General features: G+C 34.8%; 1 protein-coding gene across 1 annotated transcript in view; it reads right to left on the reverse strand.

Moving 5' to 3' along the window:
• Window positions 1-8757: 8757 nt before the first annotated feature.
• The window catches only part of LOC127858515 (double-stranded RNA-binding protein Staufen homolog), a 33683-nt gene continuing 28095 nt past the window's right edge, over window positions 8758-14345 (reverse strand). Inside the window, 3 exon segments of the mRNA XM_052395715.1 lie at window positions 8758-10983; window positions 13207-13385; window positions 13758-13879. Of these exon segments, the coding sequence (XP_052251675.1) occupies window positions 10959-10983; window positions 13207-13385; window positions 13758-13879 (326 nt within the window). The 3' untranslated portion in view covers window positions 8758-10958.

A 14345-nucleotide genomic window follows, 5' to 3' on the forward strand; every position in this document is an offset into this window, starting at 1 on the left:
TTTGTCCTGCATTAATTTATGTTAATAAAAAGTTTTTTAAAATGTCAGTTACATACAATCCCTGTCATTCCACAATGGTAATCAATAGCTGATAGACCAAATAAATTAGCTCATCTGTGACCTAGGCTCAATAAAGCTTGATTGGTAATTGTTGGCTCGGGTACTACTTAAAAAAAATGTACCCTGGAAACTCTTAAGTATACTTAAATGTACCCTGGGTATGGAAAATATACTGAAATGCACCCGGGAATTCTAATGCTAAACTGGTTGTTGTTGGCTGTTGTTTTTCAAATTAAATCTGTTCATATTTATTTTACTATTCTGAAAAATGGCCTCTATATTATTGAAACTCTTACTCAAGAAGTATGTTGAGGCAGATTTAATGTTTAAAGAGAATTTTGTTTTGTATTCTTTAGCGACAGTGGATTTTAGGCAGGAATAAAACTCGGGTACCGTCTAAATTGGCCAGCTACGTACATGTTAGTATATTTTTCGTATCAGAAGTACATTTAATAATACTTTAAGAGCACCCGGGGTACATATAAATACCTGGGCTGACAATAACCAATCAAGCCTTAGTAAATGGCAGCAGCAAAAATAATTGATTATGAAATCCAACCCTTTAACTTCATTATGCTATTAAATGTAATATATAAACATTTACAAAAACAAATTGAGTTTTGTAAATTGCATTAACTACACATTCCATGTGTTACCATGATAAATATAAATGTATGTTTAAGCCAGCTTGTTGTCAGGAAAATTTGGTTTGTTAATTTTTATATGGAATCGTAAGAAAATTTGGGAAGTGTTGTTATCTTCAAAAAGTGTGCTGCATAATTAAATTTGTTGTAATAATCCTTATATAAAAGATTAAGATATATAAAATTAAAGTCTTGCGTGTTTACCTGTACATCTGTTTGTTTGAATAAACCTCACATACATATGAAACTTGGTGTAATGGTTAATAGTTTGTATGTTTAATAGGATTTTTCACCGTTTTCATCACTATTTCAGTCATATCATGGCAGTCAAATTACCAACTATTTCAGGAATATCACGACAGTCAGTTTTCAACTATTTCAGTCACATCACAGCAGTTAGTTTACCAATTATTTCAGTCATATCACAGCAGTCACATTACCAACTATTTCAGACATATGATGTTAGTCAGTTTACCAACTATTTCAGTCATATCACAGCAGACAGTTTACCAACTATTTCAGTCATATCACAGCAGACGGTTTACCAATTAGTTCAGTCATATCACAGTGGTTAGTTTACCAACTATTTCAGTCATAACATGGCAGTCAGTTTGCCAACTATTTCAGTCATATCACTGCAGTCAAATTACCAACTATTTCAGTCATATCACGGCAGTCAGTTTTCCAACTATTTCAGTCATATCACGGCAGTCAGTTTACGAATTATTTCAGTCATATCACAGCAGTTAGTTTACCAATTATTACAGTCATATCACGGCAGTCAGTTTACCAAATATTTCAGTCATATCACGGCAGTCAGTTTGCCAAATATGCCAGTCATATCATGGCAGTCAGTTTACCAATTATTTCAGTCATATCATGGCAGACAGTTTACCAACTATTTCAGTTCATATCACAGCAGTTAGTTACCATTATTCATGTAATATCACAGCAGACAGTTACCAACTATGTCAGTCATAATCACGGCAGTCAGTTTACCAATTATTTCAGTCATAATCAAAGCAGTCAAATTACCAATTAATGCCAGTTCATATCACAGCGGTCAAATTACCAACTATTTCAGTCGTATCACGGCAGTCAGTTTACCAACTATTTCAGTCATATCATGACAGTCAGTTTACCCAATTATTTCAGTCATATCACGGCAGACAGTTTACCATCTATTTCAGTCATATCATGCAGTCAGTTTACCAATTATTTCAGTCATATCATGGCAGTTAGTTTACAAATTAGTTCAGTCATATTAGAGCAGACAGTTTACCAACTATTACAGTCATATCACGACAGTCAATTAATTACCAACTATTTCAGTCATATCACATCAGTTAGTTTTCCAACTATTCAGTCATATCACGCGGTTAGTTTACCAACTATTTCAGGCATATCACGACAGTCAGTTTACCACTATTTCAGTCATATCACGGCAGTCAGGTTTTACCAACTATTTCAGTCATATGAGTGGACAGTCAGTTTATTTCAGTAATATCACGGCAGTCAGTTTACCAAATATTTTTGTCATATCACGGCAGACAGTTTACCAACTATTTCAGTCATATCATGGCAGTCAGTTTACCAATTATTTCAGTCATATCATGGCAGTTAGTTTACAAATTAGTTCAGTCATATTACAGCAGACAGTTTACCAACTATTTCAGTCATATCACGACAGTCAAATTAATTACCAACTATTTCAGTCATATCACATCAGTTAGTTTTCCAACTATTTCAGTCATATCACAGCGGTTAGTTTACCAACTATTTCAGGCATATCACGACAGTCAGTTTACCAACTATTTCAGTCATATCACGGCAGTCAAATTAATAACCAACTATTTCAGTCATATCACAGCGGTTGGTTTACCAACTATTTCAGGCATATCACGACAGTCAGTTTACCAACTATTTCAGTCATATCACGGCAGTCAGTTTACCAACTATTTCAGTCATATCATGACAGTCAGTTTACCAATTATTTCAGTCATATCACAGCATTCAGTTTACCAACTATTTCAGTCATATCACGGCAGTCAATTTACCAACTTTTTCAGTCATATCATGGCAGACAGTTTACCAACTATTTCAGTCATATCATGGCAGACAGTTTACCAACTATTTCAGTCATATCACGGCAGTCAGTTTACCAACTATTTCAGTCATATCATGGCAGTCAGTTTACCAATTATTTCAGTCATATCATGGCAGTTAGTTTACAAATTAGTTCAGTCATATTAGAGCAGACAGTTTACCAACTATGCAAGTCATATCACAGCAGACAGTTTACCAATTATTTCAGTCATATCACGGCAGTCAGTTTACCAATTATTTCAGTCATATCATGACAGTCAGTTTTCCAATTATTTCAGTCATATCACAGCACTCAGTTTACCAAATATTTCAATCATATCATGGCAGTTAGTTTACCAACTATGTCAGTCATATCACGGCAGTCAGTTTACCAATTATTTCAGTCATATCATGGCAGTCAGTTTACCAATTATTTCAGTCATATCATGGCAGTTAGTTTACCAATTATTTCAGTCATATCACAGCAGACAGTTTACCAACTATTTCAGTCATATCACAACAGACAGTTTTCCAACTATTTCAGTCACATCATGGCAGTCAAATTACCAACTATTTCAGTCATATCACAGCAGTCAGTTTGCCAACTATTTCAGTCATATCACAGCAGACAGTTTACCAACTATACAAGTCATATCACAGCAGTTAGTTTACCAATTATTCAGTCATATCACAGAAGTCAGTTTGCCAACTATTTCAGTCATATCATGACAGTCAGTCTGCCAACTATTTCAGTCATATCACAGCAGACAGTTTACCAACTATGCAAGTCATATCACAGCAGTTAGTTTACCAATTATTCAGTCATATCACAGCAGTCAGTTTGCCAACTATTTCAGTCATATCACGGCAGTCAGTTTACCAACTATTTAAGTCATATCACAGCAGTTAGTTTACCAATTATTAATGTCATATCACAGCAGACAGTTTACCAACTATGTCAGTCATATCACGGCAGTCAGTTTACCAATTATTTCAGTCATATCATGGCAGTCAGTTTACCAATTATTTCAGTCATATCATGGCAGTTAGTTTACCAATTATTTCAGTCTAATCACAGCAGTCAGTTTGCCAACAATTTCAGTCATATCATCGCAGACAGTTTACCAACTATTTCAGTCATATCACGGCAGTCAGTTTACCAACTATTTCAGTCATATCACGGCAGTCAGTTTACCAATTATTTCAGTCATATCATGGCAGACAGGTTACCAACTATTTCAGTCATATCACAGCAGAAAGTTTGCCAACTATTTCAGTCATAACAAAGCAGACAGTTTACCAACTATTTAAGTCATATCACAGCAGTTAGTTTACCAATTATTCAGTCATATCACGGCAGTCAGTTTGCCAACTATTTCAGTCATATGATGACAGTTTACCAACTATTTCAGTCATATCACGGCAGTCAGTTTACCAACTATTTCAGTCATATCACGACAGTCAGTTTACCAACTATTTCAGTCATATCACGGCAGTCAGTTTACCAATTATTTCAGTCATATCATGGCAGACAGTTTACCAACTATTTCAGTCATATCACAGCAGTCAGTTTACCAACTATTTCAGTCATATCACAGCAGAAAGTTTGCCAACTATTTCAGTCATATCAAAGCAGACAGTTTACCGACTATTTAAGTCATATCACAGCAGTTAGTTTACCAATTATTCAGTCATATCACGGCAGTCAGTTTGCCAACTATTTCAGTCATATGATGACAGTCAGTTTACCAACTATTTCAGTCATATCACGGCAGTCAGTTTACCAACTATTTCAGTCATATCACGGCAGTCAGTTTACCAACTATTTCAGTCATATCACGGCAGTCAGTTTACCAATTATTTCAGTCATATCATGGCAGACAGTTTGCCAACTATTTCAGTCATATCACAGCAGTCAGTTTACCAACTATTTCAGACATATGATGACAGTCAGTTTACCAACTTTTTCATTCATATCACCACAGTCAAATTACCTACTATTTCAGTCATATCACACCAGTCAGTTTACCACCTATTTCAGTCACATCATGGCAGCCAAATTACCAAATATTTCAGTAATATCACGGCAGTCAGTTTATCAACAGTAATATCACGGCAGTCAGTTTACCAACCATTGCACTTTCCTGGGATAGATGGTGTACCTTTTCTGTATGTATACATAAATTACACCAGTAACAGAAAGCTACCATACAAGAAGCAGAGCTAGGAGCAACATCCGCTCAGAGATATGACTGGAATCAGCATAGCTGGATCAAATCTCTGCCTTCATAACCAACCACATGATGATAGCCGAATAATGCGATTCAACAATTTTCCTGTTGATAATTTTACTTTTTTGGAATTTAGAAAAAAAAAATTATTATGAAACAAAACTTATACACTATTATCAAAATATAAAAGAAAATCATACTACTTTTCAGAATACTTAAACATTCCTCCAAAATCAAATAGGATTTTCATGTGATGGCATAGATTGTATGCGAGAGCAAGGAATGACAACTCTGTGTGGAGATTGAGCTAGGAGAAGAATTTCCATGGGAAGGATTGATGACCAATCCACGAGTTTTGTTGCGGGGCGTTATGGATATGGTGTCTGCCTAGTGACTGGGAGGTCACGGTTAAATGCTCACAGTGGGAGTGTTCTTCAGATCACCCCCATAGACACCAAGTGCTGGTTCTAGTCTTAGGAAACAGACTCGACAATGTTTGTAATAAGCTTTAGGCTTTCTATGCAATCGAGCTTAAATAAAAAGGTTTAACAAAGTTTTGTTTTGGGGCCGGTGATTGAACCAGCAATCCTCAGATTTGTTGTCCAGCTCTCAGGACCCTTTCCACTTTAATGGCATTCTCTGTTCACAGTAAGTCTCTTCTCAGCAAAAATCCAGCTGAGGCAGACAGAGTCATCCCAAATTAGCATGCGGGGACTTCACAGGCTTAGCTTGGACGACGTTTTACACACTTGCACTGATCCCCATTTTCTCAAAGTCATGTATGTTATGGAAAAATTCATAGACAAAATCAATACATCAGATTTATTATCTTTTATTGTTCAAGCAACAGGACAAACATATAACTGACACTATCCTTTTTTTAATTGCTTTGACTAATATTCACACAAACTATTGCACAAAAGAACATGCTCAAGTTGATCAGCAGCCATTAACTTAATCTTAATGCTAAATTACTGTAGAAACAATAATGAACAAGCAAATTCGTTGAATTGATATCCCCCGCCGATATGCTTCTGGACAAAAAAACATTTTTTTGAACATACAAAGGGCCATAACTCTGTTAATATCAGATGGTGTACAATGCCATTTGGCGTGCATCATCATATTATCCATATATATACTCATACCAAGTTTCAATGAAATCTGCCAAAGCACTTCCAAGATATGGGTTCGGACGGAAGGACGGACAGTGCCAAAACAATATCCCTCCGCCTATGGCGGGGCATTAAAAAAAATGCAGTGCTCCAGCTAGGACTATCGTTGAATGGAAAGGCTCAGAACTCTGTTGCTCAAGGGTCCTAACATCAGCCCCACAATAGCCCTTCTTTTGATCTCATCCCATTATAATACATTCAATTTTAATTTTAAGTTTCAATAAATTAACTCAGTTCCCACAGTAAACCTAGTTTAATCAATTATATAATAAAGAAAGTTTTACATGAAAATACATGTCATGTGGAATATATATATTTTCATATACATCTAGCACATATTATATTTAAAATATGCAACTGTTACAGGACTTATATGACCTTGCAAGTGTAAGGGCCATTTTAATACAAGAGCACCCTGCTTTTTTTAATCCTAGCTGGAGTACGGAACTTTAACCAGAAAATGACAGTTATAATAATCAAAACAAGCACTTTCCTATACAGAATGTATACAATCACTAAAAAACAATTTAAATATTGTTGAAGTGCTAATATCAAGCTATAGCCATGATACGATATACTAAATATGGAAGATTTACAATTTCAGACAACAATATTTTTAAAGGCATTTCCTATAAAAGTAAATGCAAAATTGGTGACCCACAGAGCGGGGTCTGTTTTTTTACCCAAGAGGCATAAATTTAGCAAACTTTGTAGACGACCAGAAAATGAGGCTACATGGAAAATATTAAAACCCTGGGCCTTGCAGTTTCAGAAAAGTCTGCGTAGATATAAACAAGAATACAAACATGTCAAGTTGTCTTGACATGTATAGACAATTATAAATTGTATATATTTTTAAGGAAACAGCTATTTAGAGACTGCACAATCTGAAATATTTCGGACCAAACAATGACTTAAAAGCATAAACAACTTGAGTAGAGCTAAATTTCAGAAATAACAAACTATTTAATCTAATGACAAAGTGATCAGGAACAACATAACTTCTCATCAATACATGTTTAACAAGAGATGTGTTTGTCAGAAACACAATGCCCCCTACTGCGCCGCATTGAAATAAACTTCCCTTGAATTTTGTCCAATCCAACCGGAGGGGGGGGGAGGGTCTCACAGTTTATTATGACCATGTCAGACATCACTAACAACCAAGGCCTGTGGTTTAAAAGAGATCGTAGCCAGGTTTTTTGTTTTCTTTTTCATAAATGTATGTAATGATCATCAAAGAAATTATAATTATATCATTCAAAAAAAACTTTGACAAATCAATCATTTGGGTTATAAATTATCAAAAAAATAAATCTGTACAGTAACTGTGAAAAGAACTTCAATTCTTGGTAAGGAAATATATGAGATTTATAATAATATATATTACTTCCCTTGAAAATAATTGTCTGTAACAAATCTCTATTTTTAGAAGTAAATATTTAAAAGCCACTACCATGACTAGATTCACCACTCAAAATGTTCAATATTGAATAACTTTCTCCCTTATTAAAGCTTATTACTTCCCTTAAATCTGTATTTTTTACAGTAGACCGTGAAGGATGACCTTGACCTTTTACCACAATGTGTTTGTCAGAAACACAATGCCGTCTACTGCGCCACTTTGATTTATTTAACAAAAATATATACTTGGGCAGGTCAGATAATTATGTCCATTTAAAGCTTATTACTTCCCCTGACTTTGTTTTTTCGACCCTAGACCTTGAAGGATGATATTCACCTTGAAATTTTACCACTCAAAATGTGCAGCTCCGTGAGATACACATGCATGCCAAATATCAAGGTGCTATCTTCAATATTTAAAAAGTTATGGCCAATGTTTAAGTTTTTTCAGACGGACGGACAGACTGATATACTGACTGACGGACAGTTCAACTGCTATATGCCACCCTACCGGGGACATAAAAATATACATCTTGCATTTGTGAACTTTGGCCAAAGCTGATTTTGTTGGATATTCATGCACATTTTATATAAAATTGACATATAAATACATGGAAATGTAAACTTCTGTTCATGCTTAAACTCTCTAACATGATCTATTCAAGGCATCAGTGAAAAGCAAAAACAACTCTGCAAATGAGGTTGGGATACACTAATTCAAGGCTAACAACCACAAGCTTTATAAAAAAAAATCTTCGTTTTTAACAGCCTGATTTTTTAAAACAAAACCTTTTTTTCAGATCAATTTTCATGGACAATGCTGATACATTTGTTACCATGAGTGTATTGGAATACGTGAACTATCCTGCAGATAACATGCCTGTTTATAATATTCTAGTGAAAATAAAATTTAACACATAAAAACAGAATAAATTCTATACCACTTCAATTAGTTTTAACTTATTTCAAATCAAGAATTCTCATTTCAAGGTATAAACAAATATTTAATGACAATTTTGTGACAATTTTGCAGTTCATACGATCTACTGTGATAATAAAATTTTCATATCAATACACCATAAGATCCTGGTGGAATAGTGGATCTGAGGTCATAAGCCTAATATCGCGAACATACCTTAGACTCAACTTTTTTCCATGGGATGAGATAGACCACCATGCTCATTTTGTTGATAACAGAAAGATTTTCAGAGTTTTTTAGTCTGACTTAGCTTAAACCTATTTATTTTAACTCAAGTACATAGAAATCCTAAGGCATATTTGAAACGCTCTTGAGTCCATTCCTGGGATTTGAACCTGTACATGGTGTCTTTGAAGAAGATCCAAAGAACGCTCCTATAGTGGGGATTGAACCGCGACCTTCCGATTGCTAGGCAGACAAACACCATATCCACTACGCCTCGGCAACCTTTGGAGTCAAGGTCGACGCTGAGTTTGAGGAAGAACACGTGAATATTTCTAAAGCTGAGATTTGAAGCTGCTTGTGAGCTGACTAAATATCTCAGAACTCAGAAATCTTGCAACTCAAATCCCAACTTCTGATAAGCACTGAAATATTGTGAGTGTTCATGATATTGGGCCCAGGATTGCATCCTAACTCTGAAGATCTTTACAGATGCCAATTCTACACAGGAAATTGAATCCAGACTGTCTTTTTGAGCATTAATAAATGGTATAAACTAAACTTATCAGATATCAGATAAAGAATAAAATAAAAGTTGACACAAACATAATCATAGTTATTTTACTTTGAAATTATGAAATAAAACAACCTTGTTTTATATCAACAATAAGAAATCTTCAATCCAAAATTAAAAACTTCATTTTTAGAAAATTCAACGAAAAATTATTTTTGCACCTTTTTCAATCACAATTTACATAAAGATGCATGTTGACAAAAACTGACAAACAAAAGAAGTCAATGCAATAACATCCAAACTTCACACATATTTCAACTGATACAAAAAGAACACTCAAATGGCAAACCAACCATCAATTACCACCATCAATGATAGGATGTGTATTGGCTTAAGAAATACAAGTATTTGCTTGCTTTTTGGCTATATTGTTCTTGGTGAAAGTATTCATGTTTGAAGTCAACAAAACTTTAATATAAACTTAAATAGTGTACACTTTCAACAAAACTATAGATGCCAAAATTTCCAACATTAAAAAAATATCTGAGAAAAAGTAAAATACTGACAAGTCATACGATCTTCTTAAAAAATATTGTCAAACATTCTCTGACATTTTTTTAGTAAATACATGAATCCACACAAACGCATTCAAGTCTTCCAACAGATATTTTTTTATCAGTTTTGTTAGTGAAAGATCCAGAGCCAAATGACAGGGTGCTGCTGTGACCAGCTTTCATTTGCTTCCACTGACTTCTAAAGACTGCTTAACACAAAAAGCGTGAACATCTATTGAACTTAAATAAGAGCCTCACTCGGGGAAATAGGGGCAAAGGTGTTGTCCCTGATTGTTGTCCCTGGTTAGCCAGCGCAGTTTGCACAGGCTTATCAGTGAGGAAACTGTCCGCTTGAATGGAATATTTTGTTTCAAGGAAGTCTTTTCAAAACAAAAATCCAGTCCCTGAGTAATCTTTCTAATCAGGGAAGACACTTTACACAAGTACCGTTTTCTCAGAGGGAAGCTATTATATCAATATTTTTTGGCATATAAACAGATTATACATAGATACCTTATTTACAAATGTTAAACTAAGAATTACCTTAGATTAAAGAAATTATTAGATATTTCAATATACTGGTCTGGCTGTCATCTCTGCCTCTTCTTAAGCAGCCCCCTGTATTTTTTTGCCATCATAGATCTTCCTCATATTTTATATGTTTATGTATATAAACTCTAACATTCACAGTACAGCCTAAATGAACCACATTTTTGTCAATAAAATATGTGTGTACTCATAACAATTTTCGATGGCTTAAACATTTGAAAACAGAGTTTCTTACATGGAATCTTTAAAGCTTTAAGATAAACATAGCAGGAAATTGTGTAATACAACCCAATTAGGTCATAGGTACTAAATCTATTAGTTAAAACTTTCAAACAATCTTGTCAGTCCTAAAATATTCATGAAGTATAGTTTACCACTTGTAAATCAAAATGTGTCATACTTTCGCTAAAACTTAGCAAAAAAGCATGTCTGATTTAAGCTGTACTGTACATTTATTCCAAAGTTTGGAAACAGTTTTTAAAAACATAATCATACAGAACAAATTCACAGCTGTTTTGTTTGAAATTACCAAAAAAAGGCTAATCAAGTTGCCGCTGAATTTTGGGTAATATCAATATACAAAGTGTGTGTGTGTGTCTTATCATAGCTCTCGCTTCACTTGGGACCTGAAACAAAGCAAAACAACAATCAACTTAAAGCAACAGAAAGCAACAATGTAATCAGGGATTTCAATTGAAGCAGAATCTTGGATTTTGATGTAAGCATTTTGATTTATTTCCACTTTTGAATTCTCCATATTATCTGCCTTGAATCATTTTGAAGCAAATGTAACCATGAAACAAAACACAAAAATGTGCTTTATATTACACAAATTGTGTTCTTTCCTAAGTAATATATTAAAACTTTTTCAAAGCAATAATTGTGGAGCAATCAACAAATAGAGAAACAAAGTATCTAGACTTCCATATTTTGAACCCTGAAAATTTCATTTGACCCCTAAACATTTTAAGCATTTGATTCCTGGTATACACAAGCTATTGAAATCCCTGAATTTATATGAGCCTCATTTTTATTAATTCTAAACAATGTTTTTAATAATAACACATTTATAAACAATGTTTTGAATGATAAAACCTGTTATATGACATACATATATATATATAGATAGATTAAACACATGATACATTAAAAATACTGTATGCCACACCGATGATATTAACGCACGGGCTAAAATGCCCTTTGGACAAAAAAGCACATTGCCCTTTTAAATTAAAACTAGAGTTCTGATTCTAGTACAAATCTATTGTGATGCCATTTAATAAAGTTTTTTGTGCATTTTTTTCCGTTCCATTTTTTCTTTTTCCTTTTTAATAGGTATCTGAGGGTCAAAGGTCTCCTACTCCATACCTTACAGAGTTTACAAGCTACATATGAGCCATGCTCTGTGAAAATAGAGCTTAATGAATGTGCGTAAAGTGTCATCCCAGATTAGCCTGTGCAGTCTAAACAGGCTAATCAGGGACGACACTTTCCACCTAAACTGGATTTTTTCAAAGAATATACTTTCTCTGAACAAATAATACCATAGAAACGAAAGTGTCATCCCTGATTAGCTTGTGCTGACTGCACAGGCTAATCTTGGACGACACTTAACACACATGCATTAAAAACCCTTTCCATAGAGCACGGTTCATATGCATAGTATAATTAAGAAATAATCCAAGGGTAACCGTTGGTTATTGCGGTAATAACCAACGGTATGGAGTTCCGATGCGTAGGAATTAAACCACGAGGGCGTAGCCCGAGTGGTTTGATAACAAGCATCGGAACGACATACCGTTGGTTATTACCGCAATAATCAACGGTTACCCGTGGATTATTTTGATTCTAACACGATTTCATTAATAAGTTTTCCGCGATTTAAAGGTTATAAATGAGAATTATATTAACCGAACGTCCTCCACTTTTCCACGAAAACGTGACGTCACCACAATTACAATCAAATGACTTTGTCTTCATTCATAAAATGTGCGCGGAGCAATTAAAGTGACGTCACTTTAAACAACTGTTGGTATATCGGGGTAATAACCAACAGTAGTTTTTCTTTTTTGTATATAGAAAACAAGTCACGTGCCGTGGTAGAACACATTTTATACACTCAACTAGTATTAACATATTTACATAACAATATGAACAATACTTTTTTAATGAAACAGATAACAAAACAATACTTCTTATGTCCCATATTACAAAGAACAACTGCTTTACAATGTGTATGGGGACGTGTAAAAAAAAATTAATCACTTCAAATACCAATATCTCACCAAATACAAGTCATAATGGCATTAAATTTTCAGGATTTGTCCCGAAAAGAAAGTTGAACAAAATTCTATGGTAAAATCTACATATTTTGTCATAAAGAGGTATTGTATCATGATGAGACCAATTTATATTTCAATCATACTTTTTATCGTCAAATTACTTAAGGCCTTCGGTGTTGTTGTTTTTATGGTTAAAGTTTGGGCCGAAAGTCAAACCCAATCTAAATCTCAAAATGAATATGTCTACCAAATGACTACCTAAATTTCCCAATTGAAAGGTATCACAAAAAAATGTTTATTTAAATACATTGCAACCTTTACTTCAACTCTCTACCCAGGTCAATAAATCAAACCTCTGTCAATGTAATATTTAAAACTCCTTTTTTCTCAACTTTTCAAGTATTTGTAAGCGATAAAAGCAACTACAAATTTCCCTATAAAAGTTAAAACAACGCGTTTTTTTCCAATCTGAAGGCCCAAGGCCTCAATTTCAAAATGTTGGGAAAAAAAACATTTGCCTTAATCAAATCCATGAAATTTACAACAAACCCCAATAAAAACACTTACGCATCACCGCTGGCAGCCATGGCAACCGTAGAGGATTCCTCCTTGGTTACCTCTCCTAGCACTTTCAGGGCAGCCAATGAGGCGGAGTCCCTGGCGGCCTCCAGCGTGGGTCCAGTGCCATGCAGCACCTGTGGAGGGTTGGATGCCACCACCAGCCTACTTAGGTGCTCTGTCGTGCTCTGTGAACGAAGAGTGTGCTTGGTTTAGTTCAGTTTAAACCTATTTATTTTAGCTCAATTGCATAGACAGCTTACAGCTTATTTGGAACGCTCTCAAGACTGTTTCATGGGACTCTAACCAGTACTTGGTGTCTATGGGGAAAACCTAAAGAATGCTCCCACAGTGGGGATCAAACCCATGACCTCCAGTCGCCTGGCAGACACCGTATCTACTACCCACTGCGACCTAGAATAGCTCATACTTTGACTTTAATAGTCATGTATTCAATTTCCATTTCACTGAAACACCATGATTCTTGAAGGTTTTAAATATGATTTGCAACTCAGTTTTGAAATAAATTCAGCACTGGGAACTTTTTCTGAAACACTTACAGATCCAGAAAAATCGTCAAACTTGATCTCGAGATTCTTCAAGATGCACACTTCACGAAGTTTGAGCTCATGTCGCAAACTAAACTGGGGCGCCTTTTGAGAGCTGAAGTGGGCGTGAATGCCTGAAACAGACAACAAGGGCTGTTTAACCCTCTTCCACTTAGAAGCAAAGTGAGAATGGCTATGTGCAAACAGCATAAAACCAGAACAGCCTGCGAGTAACTTGTAGTCTGTTCAGGTTTTATGCTATTTGCTGCTCATCAGTATCTTAGGTTTGGAGATAAAGCCTTTAAAACTTAAACCTTGTAAGAAAGGTCTTATATTAAATATAACTTTCTAAGGGACTACAAATGCGGGAAAATACGTATCTAAGCCGTAAAGGGTTTAACAAAACGACTTTCAAACAAGTGACCAATACCCTGTGATGTCTCATGTTGTATTGCGTGGGACGTTGTAATAATTATGCAATTATTTGAAAAAGTGTCACAATCACTGATGCCTTCACCAGGCATGTTTGTACACAGACGAACACACTATATATTCTGGAGTAAACAAAACTAGTATGGGCCATAATTCAGCAGAATTGAT

Source organism: Dreissena polymorpha, chromosome 14 (genome assembly GCF_020536995.1).
Source record: "Dreissena polymorpha isolate Duluth1 chromosome 14, UMN_Dpol_1.0, whole genome shotgun sequence".
Lineage (NCBI taxonomy): Eukaryota > Metazoa > Mollusca > Bivalvia > Myida > Dreissenidae > Dreissena > Dreissena polymorpha.